General features: G+C 37.0%; 1 protein-coding gene across 1 annotated transcript in view; it reads right to left on the bottom strand.

The window, feature by feature from the left end:
* LOC148951728 (glyoxalase domain-containing protein 4) overlaps positions 1-14,600 on the bottom strand; it is a 75,415-nt gene that overhangs the window by 19,144 nt on the left and 41,671 nt on the right. The window contains exons 3-5 of the mRNA XM_089089302.1: positions 11,653-11,787; positions 4,187-4,317; positions 2,716-2,874 (exon numbers count right to left, since the gene is read on the bottom strand). Of these exons, the coding sequence (XP_088945428.1) occupies positions 2,716-2,874; positions 4,187-4,317; positions 11,653-11,787 (425 nt within the window). The remainder of the gene's footprint in view (positions 1-2,715; positions 2,875-4,186; positions 4,318-11,652; positions 11,788-14,600) is intronic.

Here is a 14,600-nt window from a genome sequence, read left to right as displayed (position 1 = left end):
GGATTATAGAGTTCCATCCTCTAATGCTCATAAAGCTTTTGTTACACACTTTGCAGAAAGCTTCTTCGTCACTATTAACACTGCCTGCACACCAATCACTGACCAAGCGCTTAGTATTGTCCTCTTTTTTTAACCATGCGGTATTAAACTTGCATCTGCCCATTTTTAGCTCTTAAGCAGCAACCAAGCAACAATTGGCACAAAGCAAAAAAAGCATTAATATAGCAGCAAACTTTTCCTAAAAAAAAGAGAATAAGCATTAGTGTGAATCCATGTAAAAAAAAGAAAAAGAAAAAAGAATAATCAATCAACTTATGATCTTCTGGCAAGAAGTTATGTTACAGCTCATAAGCTTAAATCAACTATTTAGGAATATTACGACTAGAAAACTCCATGAAGGTAGCAAAGACTCAAGCCGGAAAAAGGAGAATACTAAAAGATAGCTTAGTAAAACAAGATATAGGGGCAATATAGGAACCAAGTTAGATGTAACAATGTCTTTTTGAACAGAAGAAAATGTTTCACAAAACATGCTGAGTGTTACAGTTTGAAACGTTTTAAATAAAACTCTTGTATATTTGCTTCGCCTGTCCTTTATAAGGAAAAAGACAGCAACCGCAAGTGCTTTCCAGCTGATGACAAGAAAAATATGAACTTTATGACCCTTTTTTTCTAAATTATGAACCATTTATGAACCTAGGTTAAAAATATGAACTTTTTTCATAATTATGAACCCAGTGGGAGGCCTGAAATTAAGACTTGAAATCATAACAGGATTAGTTTTAAAAAAAGGATAAAAAATTGAAAGCCAAAGTAGTACAAACAGAATATTAGTCGAGTTGTTTTTGAAACAAAATTGCTTTAGGAAGGCGAAGGATACAGACAGCAAGTGTATATCATGAAGGATACAGACAAGTGTATATTATCCTGCGAGCTTTTCAAAGATATTTGATTACTGAAGCAAATCCAATTTCTAACGCCGATTGTCTACTAAGCTTTAAACTTCTGGTTTTCTTTTTTAAGGTTTTTCAATTGTTGTAATTCCTTGTTAAAATATACACAAATATTTTTGCAATTACAAGTTTTTTGCTCTTTAAGCAATTTTGTGTCTTTTCATACTGCAGTCTTATCAAAAATATTTGATTATTTAAGCAAGTTCGATTTCTAACCGCGATTTCTACTAAGCTTCAAACTTGTAGCTTCAAACTTGTAGTTTAATGCATACAATGCATTACAATGCATAAATAAATTTCATCAACCCCCCGCTCCCTTTTTTATAAAATACTACATAGGCCAATCAGTTAAGTCTGCAGTATATTAATAATATATTAAGTCATAATTTGTATATAAAAGAATTCATGACTGTGAGATAGGAAAGATTCAAAACACTTGGCAAGCTCACCCAGCTTTTTTCTGCTTTTGCAGTTACGAATAATGCACTTTGTAACCATTTCTCATTGATTGACGCATACACAATAACCCATAAGTGCAGAAATAAGTGGGAGGAGCTTTTTGTTCGCACCGAGAATGAAGAGCCAGAAATCATCTGCGGTAAAATTGCTGTCTAATTACATAAACTGTGGTTTTAACAGAGGACAGCCAAAGTTTCAAAATCATAAAAATCAGTGCATCACTAACCAGCGAAAAGTTACCACCAAAGACGTACCAATTTATACTACTACAAAAAACGAACAGAGAAAAATCTCGGTAAAAAAAAAAAAAAAAAAAGCAAACGAGACTGCGGCCAGTGTAACTGGCCACTGGCCGCAGTCTCGTTTGTTGTTTTTTTTTTCACTGAGATTTTTCTCTGTTGGTTTTCTGTCATGGCTGGCCAAGATCGGCTTAAGATCTTTCATTATAATACTACATACTGGAAACACAAGTGCCCTTATGTTTGGGTAGTCTTTCCTAAATAATTAAGACAAAAAGTCAAACTTTTGGGTAAAGAGCAAGGGGCAGCCCCTTCATATACAGAATAATTTATGTTCAGTTTCAGTTTTTATGTTGCTCCATACTATCAGTTGACAAATTATTTATTTTTATTTGATTTCTGACTGTTTTTCAAATCATGGTAAGAAATGCCCCCCCCCCCCCCTGTGTAAATTTTCTCCTAGAGAATTCTCCCGGAAACTTTCCTCCCTACACAAAATTCTCCCGTGGAAAATTCACTCTCCCCACAGAAAATTACACCGAAAAAAATCCATATATTTTTTAATATGACGTAGTATAACAGATGTACGAATTTATACTGGGCTACAAAAGTCATGTGTATTGACGAACTCTTTTTGCTTCGTCTTACATGCCCCTCGGCCTACACAGCCTGATAAGCATTCACAGTGCGAAGTTCTCAATAAGCTATTGAAATAATATAATAATAATAATAAATAACATATAAATAAGGCCCTCATTTTGGAAATTTTTCAGCATCAATAACAATTTTTAGTTAAGAAAGTCTGTATTTTCCCAACCTTAATTACCATCAGGTTGTGGAATACAAAGTTCTTGTTTCTTTGGATAATATACAAAAAAAGATAGAAACTAGAAACAAAAATATTCTACAACTATCGAATAGATTTTTTGTCGGGTTTGGTTTGTAGAGAAGGTCTGAGGGGGTGATTTACCACCCTAACAAAGGAGTTTTTTCTGGACCAGAGCCAGCTTCAACCCTTGTCATTCTATCTGCCACATAATAGCCGTCCAAAAAAGAATACAAACCTCCAATGTCAACTAGACAAAGCTTAGCTTGGTTATCTGCGTAACCAACTAAGGCCATATTATCTTTCTTCTCATAAATCTTCATCTGCAGGAGTTCATTCCAGTACTTCAAAGATCGGTCCAAGTTTGATGACGCTAATGCTATTTTTACAACAGGATCTGAAAAAAATTTTAAAAATTCCAGGATTGAATATTCAGTTCGGGTGGAAGGGGGTCTCATCCAAATGGTTTTTTGTTATTGATAGACTTGTCTGTCGTTCTAATAGTTTAAGCCCTTTCCTAGAAAATGTGGGAAAATGCATGGAAACCTGAATGTTTGGGTCTAAGAACATGCTGTTTTTCCCGTAAGGATCCCCCACACTCCCAAGAAAGGCGTTCCGAATTACCCATAAAGAGTCGAATTGTCTAGAATACAGTACTCTTTACTCAACCCAAATTCGAGAAGGAAAAATTAATTCAAAGGAGTAATATAAAAACAAAAATATTTTCATACGCAGAAATTTCTTCTGAACACACAAACATAAAGCTAAGATTTATTTGCGCTACCACCTGACTATCACAAGCCCAGATGAGCTGAATTTGCAATTTAAACTAAAAAAAAAAACAAATAAAAAACAACATGCCAAAAAGGACAAAAACAATTAAAATTCACATAATTTATAAAGGAATTAAACAAATAAAAACACTAAGACAATTTCGCCAGTAGGGTAAAGTAAAGAAACAACTATAAAAACCGAGTAAAAAAAGTTGAAAATAAACATTGCACAGTGAGCTTTAAAAAGGGGAGGGGAAGAAGATTCACTTCAACAAATCAGCTACGTATGGGATAAAAAGTAATATCTTTCTCTAAAAAGTTTTATTAACGTTAAAATCGGAATTCTTGTTTTCCTTTCTTTAAGGGTGACCCAAATTGGCTTTCCAAAGTGACATATGACTACCACCCAAAAATAACAAAGAATGTCACTACGAAATTTAACCTTCAATTTCCACAAAGCTTATTAAATATTAACCTAAAAACAGTGACCGTTATGGCTCCATCAAGCAAGCATTAAAGCCATTAGGGGAGTTTCCTTACTTCGACACACCCAGCAGACCGGGGCTTATAGCTGGCTGGATGTAATTTAACTTTTGGAATTAGCCTCAATCAAAAAGGTTAATTAAAATACATCTATGTTTCGTAATCGTGGCTCCAGTTGGAGAGGTTCCTGAGTCTACACTTTTTATTTATTAAATCATTAAAAAAAAATCAAGAAGGAGGCCTGGGGCCCATTTCAGTAAATTATCGTACTAAAGCAATAAACCTTGGCAGGCAAAAAATCCCAATGCTTCCAGATGATTAGTATCATTTTTTTTGGAAATAAGAGCAACACAAAGCCATTACCTGAATCTCTTGGTTGAGGCTCCTCAACACAAAGCCACTACCTGAATCTCTGAGCAACCTGAATCTACCTGAGCAACACAAAGCCATTACCTGAATCTCTTGGTTGAGGCACCTCTTCAATGAAAAACTTGTATCCGCCAGGGCATTCCAGGTATTTCTTAGAATCACTAGTCAGAATAGGCCAATCATTAGCTGCTGCTCGCTCAAGGCATTCCTTTGACCTAATAATTTAAATACATTAGCATTTTTATACTCAGGCATAATATATAATGATAGGCTCGAATGGAGTTTTCCCTTCCCGTTAAAACAGCTGACTGGCTGAAAAAAAAAAATCGCATTTCATTTTGTCTTTTAAGTGATAAAAAATTTAGCTTAAAACTTGTTCGCCCTCTTTTTAAATTTATAAAAACTGTTTTTCTATAGCTTATAATCAAACTTCACAAGGCTTAAAAAGAAGAAAGAGAGAAGAGACTGTTCCCATAAACGTGTCAGCTTAAAGATAGATAGATATATGGATTTATTCAACAGCTCAACAATAAAAGTATATACAATATTATATACAGAGGGGCGCAACTTGAGTTTTGAGTGGGGATATAAAGAATGTGCCGACAAAATCGCCCAGTGTGTCGACAAATGGTGATACATAATCTAAATTAAGCTAACAACACAAGCTAAATTCCAAGGTGTTGGCGCTGCAATGTGATTCCGTAATACAAGATTTTATTTTGTGAAATAGAAAAAATCACAGACAGCAAAATCAGTACACAGAGCAGACGGCCCATTATACCAGGGTTTCTGCTGGTCAGAAACTGCTTCACACAGAGCCCTAAGAGCAGGAAAAATGTCCTGGTGTAACAACCATCCATCACTTCACAACCATGAACTTTTCCCGAATGTTCACCCGATGATTTTTTTTTCAATGCCTCAATATCGTACCGTTGTTTGACAGATTGGTCACTGGGTCAACTTCAGTTTGACAATCTGAGTCAATTTGCTAAGTCAGTGATTACAATTCTACCAGTGTCGAAGAAGACAAGCAATATTGATTTTAAATTTTGACTTGAACATACGCGCTTTTTTATTCTGAAAATCATTTTCGGGATGAATGGCATTATCAGTATATAAGACGGATGATCCCCCCCCCCGCCCAATAATATCTGTGATGGTCTAAACCTACTTCCTTACAAGCTAAGCGAGCAGTTTTGTCTTTTCAGTTCCTCAATATGCCACCCTTGGTTGACAGTTTGACTTCTGGGTCAATCCTCGGCGGATTGACCTAGTTTGATCATATGGTTCAATTTGCCCAGTTAGATCATTAAAATTCTACAAAGTTTGAACAGCCAAAGCAATGTTAAATTGAACTTTGACCTTGATATGCATCTTTTTTCTTTTATTTCGAGGATTCTACTGATTCCAAAAAACTTCGCTCATTCCTGATGTGCTAGTTTCCGCGCACACATCTTGTTACAGCACTGTTTTTGATCATCAGAGAAAAGTCTCGGAATCTTGGCACATTTTCCCCTCATTTCAATTCCTCAGTTAAAATGTATCAAATAGCCTCCCTATCCGCGATAACATCCGCGGAAATTTTTTAGTGAGAAACCATATACCTTGGACGCCATGAAAGTTTTTCCTTTTCGTACTCTCCCTTTCCTAAAAAAAAAACATTATACCCCTCAACACTCTAGATAAGGCTCAGTTGACATTTCCGACGTTTATGTAAGCCAATCTCTTATATTCCATAAGAAATGTAATGATTCTTTGCAGTTGTTTTTTTTACACTACACATCTCCAACTGATTGCAAATGCACGCAATCACTCATAAATGAAAGGGTAAAATACTCTCGATCTTTCGTCACCACTGATCACAATCCAAATTAAAAAAAAAAATTGGTAAGTAATCACACACCATGGGCGCCCCAAACGTCTTTCCTCTTCGTACTGCCCGTTAATTCAAGAACCACTTATGTACCCACATGGGCGTAGGGAGGGGGGGGGGGGCCGCTGCCCCCACAAAACCTTCAAATTTACATTAGATATGGCTGAAAAAGCAGATGGTTTGGAAAAAGCAGTTGATAAAACTCCATCACACTATCGACTGCCCCCCCCCTAGACAATATGCTGCCTCCACCCATGTGTACCCATACACCCGTGTACTCATATGTACTGATACACATCATACATCCCAATATAAAATTGACACTGACTCTTGTTCAGTTTTCACACTAGACTTTCTAACTGAATGTAATTGCAGGTCTTCACTCATGCACTCAATGCTAAAATACTCCTGACAGCAAAAACCGGCTGAGGCCGAATTTACAACTTCTAACGAGAAGGGGGGGGGGGCATGATCGGTTCAAAAGGTTAATTGCCAAATTCAACATTTTTATAGTTGTACACTTATTTTTTTTTTGCGTTTGAAAACGTTTCAACCTAAGCAAGAAATTATGTTCAGAAAAATAAACTTGCTTTAAAAAAAGCGATATTTATAAAATGGTTATCTACGAGATCCCAAGAAAGTAGACAAAAGATGAGCACCCCATTTTGAACATATACTTAATCGTCCCCCATCCCATGACCTAGAAACTGTACCTGATATCCCGCTTTTACAAACTGATAGAAGTGCTGATCTTCTCAGCACTGTAGAGGTAGAAGCAGCTGTCAAAAAGCTTAAAACGGCCGTGCATCGGGAGTAAATGGGATAACAGCAGAGATGGCAAAGACATCCCTTCAAAACTAGTTGAATGTATGGACTGCTCTCCTAGTAGCAGTTTGGAGCATGGGAAAGGTCCCACGTGATTGGACTAGAGGTATTCTAGTCAAACTGTTTAAGAAGGGAGATGCTCTTAACTGTGACAACTTGAGGGGGATCAACCTGACGTCAGTGCCAAGTATAATTTTGGCCATAACTACTTTGCACTGCCTGAAGACAGGTCTTGACTCACATCTAGGAGCAGAACATGGGTTCCGGCCTGGTAGATCATGTTTGGACCTTATTTTTATCCTCAGACTTATGGTGGATGTCAAGAGAATGGAATAAAAGCTGTATCTGCTCTTCATTGATTTTGAAAAAGCGTTTGACACCATCGATCGTGATGTTTTATGGAAGATTTTGAAATTTTATAGAGTACCTAACAAACCAATCCGAATAATAATGACCCTCTTTGAAGAGAGCGAATGTTGTGTCCAAACGGAAAATGGGGAGACACGATTATTCAAGATTCTCTCTAGGGTGAAACAAGGCTGTGTGTTATCCCTATTCCTATTCGTCCGAGTAATGGATTATATCCTACATCAAGAATCAGCCTTTGGTGTAAAAAAAAAAAAAAAAAAAAAAAAAAAAAAAAAAAAAAACACGCGTCCGTGATCTTTCTTACGGCAAAAAATACCAAATTCCACAGTTTTGCAAATAGGAGCTTGAAACATCTACATTAAGGTTCTCTGATACGCTGAAACTGATAGTGTGATTTTCATTAACATTCTATGACTTCTGGGGGATGTTTTCCCCTTTTTTCGAAAGTAGGGCAAATTTTTCCAGGCTCGTAACTTTTGATGAGTAAGACTAAACTTGATGAAACTCAAAAATTTAAAATCAGCATAAAAATTATGTAATTAAAATTATTTTCATGTATCTATTGATATTAATATTCCGTTTTTTAGAGTTTCGGTTACTATTGAGACAAGTCGCTCTTACTATACAGTTCGTTACCACGAACTGTTTGAAAGTCAAAGGCCAGAACCTCAAAGACTTAGACTTCGCACACGACGTAGTACTTTTAGAAGAGGCGAAGCAACTACTTGACACCATAGCGGACAAGGCTGAGAAAGTGGGACAAATAGTAAACGTTGGTAAATCGAAGAGCATGGCCAAATCCAACTCATCTTTGATCTTTAAATGCAACTGAAGAACAACCGAACAAGTCCAGGAGTTCAAATATCTTGGAAGTTGGATCTAATATGATGGCGGAATAATCAAAGAGATAAAAAGAAGAACTGGGCAAGCAACATCAGCATTCAACAAACTGAAACCAGTATGGCAAAGCAAAAAATACTCTTTGCGCCTAAACCTCCGTATTTTAAATAGCAATGTCATGTCAATTCTCCTTTATGCAAGTGAATGTTGGAAGCTGAATATCCAGCTGGAAAAACGTATCCTAGCATTTGAAAATGTCTGCCTCTGAAGAATTTTTAATATTTCGTGGCAGGACAGGGTCACGAACGTGGTAGTCCGCAGACGAACAGGTCAACCGCCAGTCACAGATCTCCTGAAGCAGAGAAGATAGACCTATCTTGGTCATGTCCTCCGAATGCCAGGAGACCGTCTTCCGAGTACTGTCTACGAGTGGCGAGCCGAGGGTGGGCGAAAAAGAGGACGACCGAAACACACCCTCCGGCGACAGTACGACCAAGACCTGCGGAGTGCTGAGCTGTCGTTACAACGACAGTGGGAGGACGTCACGGCTGCTGCTCCGCTCCGAGACATCTCGCGAGACTTCGTTGATGCCCTATGTGCCACACCTGGCCCAGGAGGAACTAAGGTAAGGTATCTACGAGTAAAACAAGATAATTTACATAATAAAACACTCGAGATAGCAGGCATAACTGGGTCAATATCCAAATATTCATTTAAAATTTAATTTCATTTTTCTTTTATTTGCAATTCCGTATTTATGGCATGTTTATTCCACATATCCTCTCCATTTTCCACTTACGGGTAATACGTTTCTCATTTTGCGGTTAACCACAAAACGTAGTATATGGAAATATAGGACTTCGGTGTAGACACAATCCCGTTTTTCCACGGCCATTTTTACCAATTAGACTAATTGGTAAAAATGTTCTACCAATCAAACTAAACGTACCATAAAGATCAAAGGGAAAATGCCAAGGAAAACGTCACAGTAATAGCACGTCACAAAACGTCACGGTAATATATTGTATATGACAATTTCGGTAAAATATAAGAGTTTTCAAGCCATATTGACCGCTTCAACACGCCACTGCCCCCTCAAAAATACATATACTACTTGCATATTACAAGTTGACATGTCTTGTGTTTTTGTTTAAATCTGAGACAAACTGCGCACTTTTCTGTCATGTTCCTGATGATTGGTCTACTTTTCCTAGATTAGCATTTTAATATGCACTTACGCTAATTTTCACTATTTCTCGCTTATTAGTCAACTGTTGTCAACATATTGTGATAGGTCTGTCCTATTTTATCTGGTTTGATTCCATTTCTGTGCCAGAAAAGTATCCAAGAGTTCAGTTCAGCGCATTTTCTATATATGAGATTTTTAGAATATTTGCCACCATCGCATAAGAACAAAAAACAATGCACAATTTAACAGTGTGCTAATTTCTGTGCGAGTCTGCCATTATAGAACTTGAAGCCATTTCATGGAATTGTGCCCGCGTTTTTCACCGAGTGGATTGTTTTTCTATTTAGTTTCTTTTTTCTTTATATTCCATTAATTCATTAATCCACTGTTCTTGCTTTTTATAGTGGATTCTCAATAAACCATTATAATAATTATTTGCGACGGTGTACCACAGATATACAAATTGGATGCGAAAGAAAAAATACCACTTCCAAAAAACTACACAATGATTACTAGAATAAGATTAAGAAAAATACCCTAATACTAGCCTGTCGGAAAACATACATTAAAAAATAATAATAAAAAAACAGTGTGTACTCTTTTATCAGGACTTGCGAGAAATACTTCATCTCCTTCCCCCCAACAAATAATTCTGTCTCCTTATCCCTCCCTAAAAAAAAGTGTTTTTGGAAGATTCAACAAAGTATAATCACTATAATACGTAAAAAAATCGTCATCTTTTAATGAAACTTACGTATACTGTGCGATCTCTATAATGAGAAATACATGCTTGCCTTCAGGCTTCAAGCCCAAGAGACACCTTAAACTAGTTGCGTAGCGTAATGAGATGGTTTTCTAATTAATAATCGGTTATCAACAACATGAAGAAGGATTCTCAATAAACCATTATAATTATTATTTGCGATGGTGTGCCACAGAACAATCAAGATATGCAAATTGGATGCGAAAGAAAAAATACCCCTTCCAAAAAACTACAGAATGATTTTTTTTTTAATCCCTCGTCTCAGCAAATTTAAAGCAAATATCAATTACAAGAAATTGAAAAACGTTTAAAATTGCAGTAGCATCGAGTATCTTAATTAGCAAGCAAAAACAAACAAACTAGTATATATAGTCGTAATAGGAATTCTTTTATTCAAAACTGAGAATGTTGTTTCCAGTAAAGTGTCAAAAAAGACAAAAAAGTTCACGAATGGAGCGCATGTATTTCAAATGGACTTCACTCAGATTTGACCGTAAAAAGATAATGCCTCTTACAAGGAGACAAGTGTCATTCCTTGCGATATTATCAAGCAGAAATTTTGAACTTACGACCTTGAAAAATTGTGAAACTAAAAATCACCGAAATCCACACTACATTGCCACAGACGAATATCCTTCAGAGTAAATAAAACACATACGGCATTAGATTTTACAATCTCTACCGGCGGTGCTAATCTCCGTTTCATGGCCCTTCAGCCAAGAAGTGCAATAGGGTGTTGTGGGCCAGGTTTGAATGCTTCATACATTGAAGCATACATGATCTTTCAGCTACACTGAATTAAATGGCTAGCTCAAAATTTTATCATGTGGCATCGGGGCAATAACAGTCATGGGATGCAGGGGGGGGGGCCGAGTTGCCTTCCAATGTTTTTGGTCACTTAAAAAGGGCACTAGAACTTCTAATTTCTGTTCAAACAAGCCCTCTCCTAATCTTCTATGACAATTAGTTTCATACAATCATCCCTGGGAGACAAAAACAAACACACATCTTTGATCTTTTTTTTTTCTGGCAAAAAATGCATAATTATTCGACTCAGGCTGAGCTTACAGAGTCAGGGCACGGACCCCCATTCAAACCAAATAACCAGGGACACCAGGAGCTAGCTCCTATCCTCCCGGACAAAGGGTCTCGAGTCAAGCGCGCACTCCATTCAGCTAGGACGGCTCTTAATAAAACACATTGCGATAGCAACAAGTAAAAGTCCCTAAATGATAGATATAGTGATTGATACAAGCCAAAAATATAATTTGATTTGTTACAACTGTTGTTTTACACCTGTTACGTAAGTTCATTTGGTTGTTATTAAGACGATTGTATTTCAGATTAAATTGGTACTGGGGGGTTACCTTTTTGGGGTGTTGTCTTTCGTGGGTGCAGTAACTTGATCACCATTCCCAGTTTTCTAAACTTTTTACAATGTTTTACAATTTGTGAAAAATTAAACCCTACGGATTTAGAATTATTTAAAAAAACAAGATACTGAAACCCTTTCTGTGACACATGGCATAAGAATATGCATTTTTGTGCTAAGTCACATGGTTGTGAGCAGAGAGAAACTGTTTTTAGAGCTATCAGCCCAAATCTCGTAAAAATATCTACATATCTTCCTAAAGGTTTTGATGGGGCCCATTTATGGGGAAGGGATAACAAAACAAAAAAGTGATAGTTACCTTATGGTAATTCCAATGAAGTCATTGCCCATTTTATAAGTAGATATGCCATAATTGTAGGTCAACTCCATGACAAAGTGATCATCTTCTGGCCCAAATCCAACCATTGTTTTGCTCCACTTTCCATCATAAGGTCTTAAAAAGAAACAGATGAGCAGTATACACACTGCCAGGTTGAGAAGGAGATTCAGAGACTCAAAATAGTTAATTCTGGCCCAAGTTAGACTAGAACGAGATTACGAAAAATATCCTAATGCTAGCCTGTCGGAAAAAATACATTAAAAAAAAAAAAAAACAGTGTATACTCTTTTATCAGGACATGCGAAAAATACTTCATCTCCTTCCCCCCAACAAATAATTCTGTCTCCTTATCCCTTCCTAAAAAGTTTTTTTTGGAAGATTTAACAGGGTATAATTACTAACCTATGTAAAAAAACATCGTCATCTTTTAACGAAACTTAAGGATACTTTGCGATCTCTATAATGAGAAATACATGCTTGCCTTCAGGCTTCAAGCCCAAGAGACACCTTAAACAAGTTGCGTAGCGTAATGGGATGGTTTTATAATTAGTAATTGGTTATAAATTACATGAAGAAAGATTTTTTCCCTCATGTGGAAGGTGCAAAAATCAGTAGCGCAGGAAGGAGGAGAAATACATTATGAGGGTGCAAGCACAAATTTTAGTGTTTTAGGGTAAATTTCATTCTAGCCTTCCTTGTCATAAAAAGGTTCTGATTGCTGAACTAATACCTAAACTGACACATTTACAAATTAGATTGACAATTACAAATTAGAAATCAAATCTAGGTTAGTTGTTCAAAATATAAAGAAACATAAAAAAAAGAATTTCTGGAAGTTCGAGCAAGTTTTATTTTTTTTAATGAAATAATGATATAAAAAAATTCTAGCTTGAGCTAGAATTACACAAGGATTTAAAATCAATACGATTATAAAGCTAGACTGGGTGAGACGCCCTCCAGTATTAGCCCATGTCTCCCATGATCAGTTTTTACCCCAAACCTAGGCATGTTGTCGCATGTTTGAGCTATAACCATTTAAGGAGTTTCAATCTGCACAAATGGATGACCAAAGAGGGGTCATGCCCCTCCAACTACAATCCACCCTCCCCCAACAGATTTTTAGTGGAAGGAGAGCCACATCACTTCTCTTCTATTACAAAGAACACCTTCTAAACAAGAGTAATACTGTAAAGCTTGTTGATCCTTAAGAGCAAGGGTTACATACTTGTGCTAATTAGCCTGTCTTTTATTCATTTCTAATACATTCTAGGGTAGGGAAATTCTCATGAAACTGGTTATGCAACGAGTATAAATAAAAATGTAAAGCAATGACCTACAATCAACTTCTCAAAAATCTTGGAAGATTTTCTATTTAGCTGGCTCTATGACGATATCAAAGAATCGCTTGATCCACGGCAATTTGGATTCCGCCCTAAGCACAGCACTATACACTACCTTGTCATCATGACGGAAGAAATCCTAAGCCACCTTGAAAATCCTGGCTTTTACGTCGATGTTCTTATTGGGGACATGGTCAAGGCGTTCGACCTCTTAGACCATTATATCGTCGTTTCTGGAACAGCTGAAATGAAAGCTCGACAAATTCTTGTTACAGAGATGGCCAGTTTTCTGAGCGACAGGATGCAATGCGTTGAACTTAAAAATACACAGACAACAAAGATGTAAAAGTTCCTCCCTATCATCTGCGGAGCCCCTCAGGGTACCAAACTTGGGCCTTTGGCTTTCCTCATAACTGTAAACAAGCTGGTAATCCAACTAAAACATAGACTGAAATTTGCAGACGACTTGACACTACTCACCTTTCCATTGGTCTCGTCCAAATCACAAGCACTCAAGTACATCCTTGAGGAGCTGCGGCGTCAAGCAAGCGAGGCCGAACCTCAAATCCGCACTAAAAAAAGTGTAGTCCTCCGAGTCAACTTTACAAAGCATATTCCGGAACAAATAGAATCTGAGGTTGATCTTAAAACAGTGGAGTCCGCAAAAATTCTTGGGATCATAATCGACAATAACCTTGGCTGGGAATCCCAAACCTCCAAATTGGTTCAGAGAGGAGCCAGTCTTCTCAGACAATTTGCCCAGCTACTAAGATTTGGACTATCCCCCCACAACTTGACCAGCCTCTTTAAAACCTATGTTCATCCTGCCCTGCATTATGGATACCAGGTTTGGCACCCCGGACTCACCAAAGCTCAGGATCTTAAAATCGAGCGAATTCAAAAACGCTCATGCCGAATCATCCTTGGGCACGAATATAGATCATACGAGGAGATTCTGACATCAATAGGCCCAAATACACTATCTGTCATAGGACACGAGTTGCTCATGACTTTTGGAAGGTTCAGCCTGTCGTCGGATCTTTTTCGTAGCATCCTGCCAGAGTTTCAGCTAGCTCCTGAAAATCTACCCCCCCCCACCCGGGGGTCAAAGTGGAGAAAAAAATATTAAGCTCCCTTCGGCTAATTGTAGTGCGCGATACGATCACGTCTTTTTTTGACATGCCAGTGCTATTCTTTTGGATATTTTGGCGTAAGAATAAACTTGATTGATTGATGATTGATATCTTAGAAACAACAACATAGACTGTTTTGGTTTTTTGTTTTGAGGCAAAACCATGAAGGATTAGCTTGTACTGATAGAAAAGAAACGAAATCAAAGAAATTGTAACGCAATTCTTTTGTTTGACCTGGCCCTTTGTTTAGAGAATAAATACAATTTACAAATTTTTGTTTGTAAAAAAATACAACTGTTTTTGCCTGGCATTTTTTTACGGAATAAATACACATTGGGACTTAACATAATAAATTCATTTTCCTTATTAAATTTTTCCAATCATACTTGATGGCTGGAACATTTTCACTGCTTTGATATTATGATGCTATATTTAAATGGTTATTATGGTTACC

The sequence above is a fragment of the Artemia sp. Qi Xiang Cuo genome, chromosome 5 (genome assembly GCF_049724085.1).
Source record: "Artemia sp. Qi Xiang Cuo chromosome 5, ASM4972408v1, whole genome shotgun sequence".
NCBI lineage: Eukaryota > Metazoa > Arthropoda > Branchiopoda > Anostraca > Artemiidae > Artemia > Artemia sp. Qi Xiang Cuo.
The sequence above is the reverse complement of the archived record's forward strand: the minus strand, read 5'-3'. Positions and strand labels throughout refer to the sequence as shown.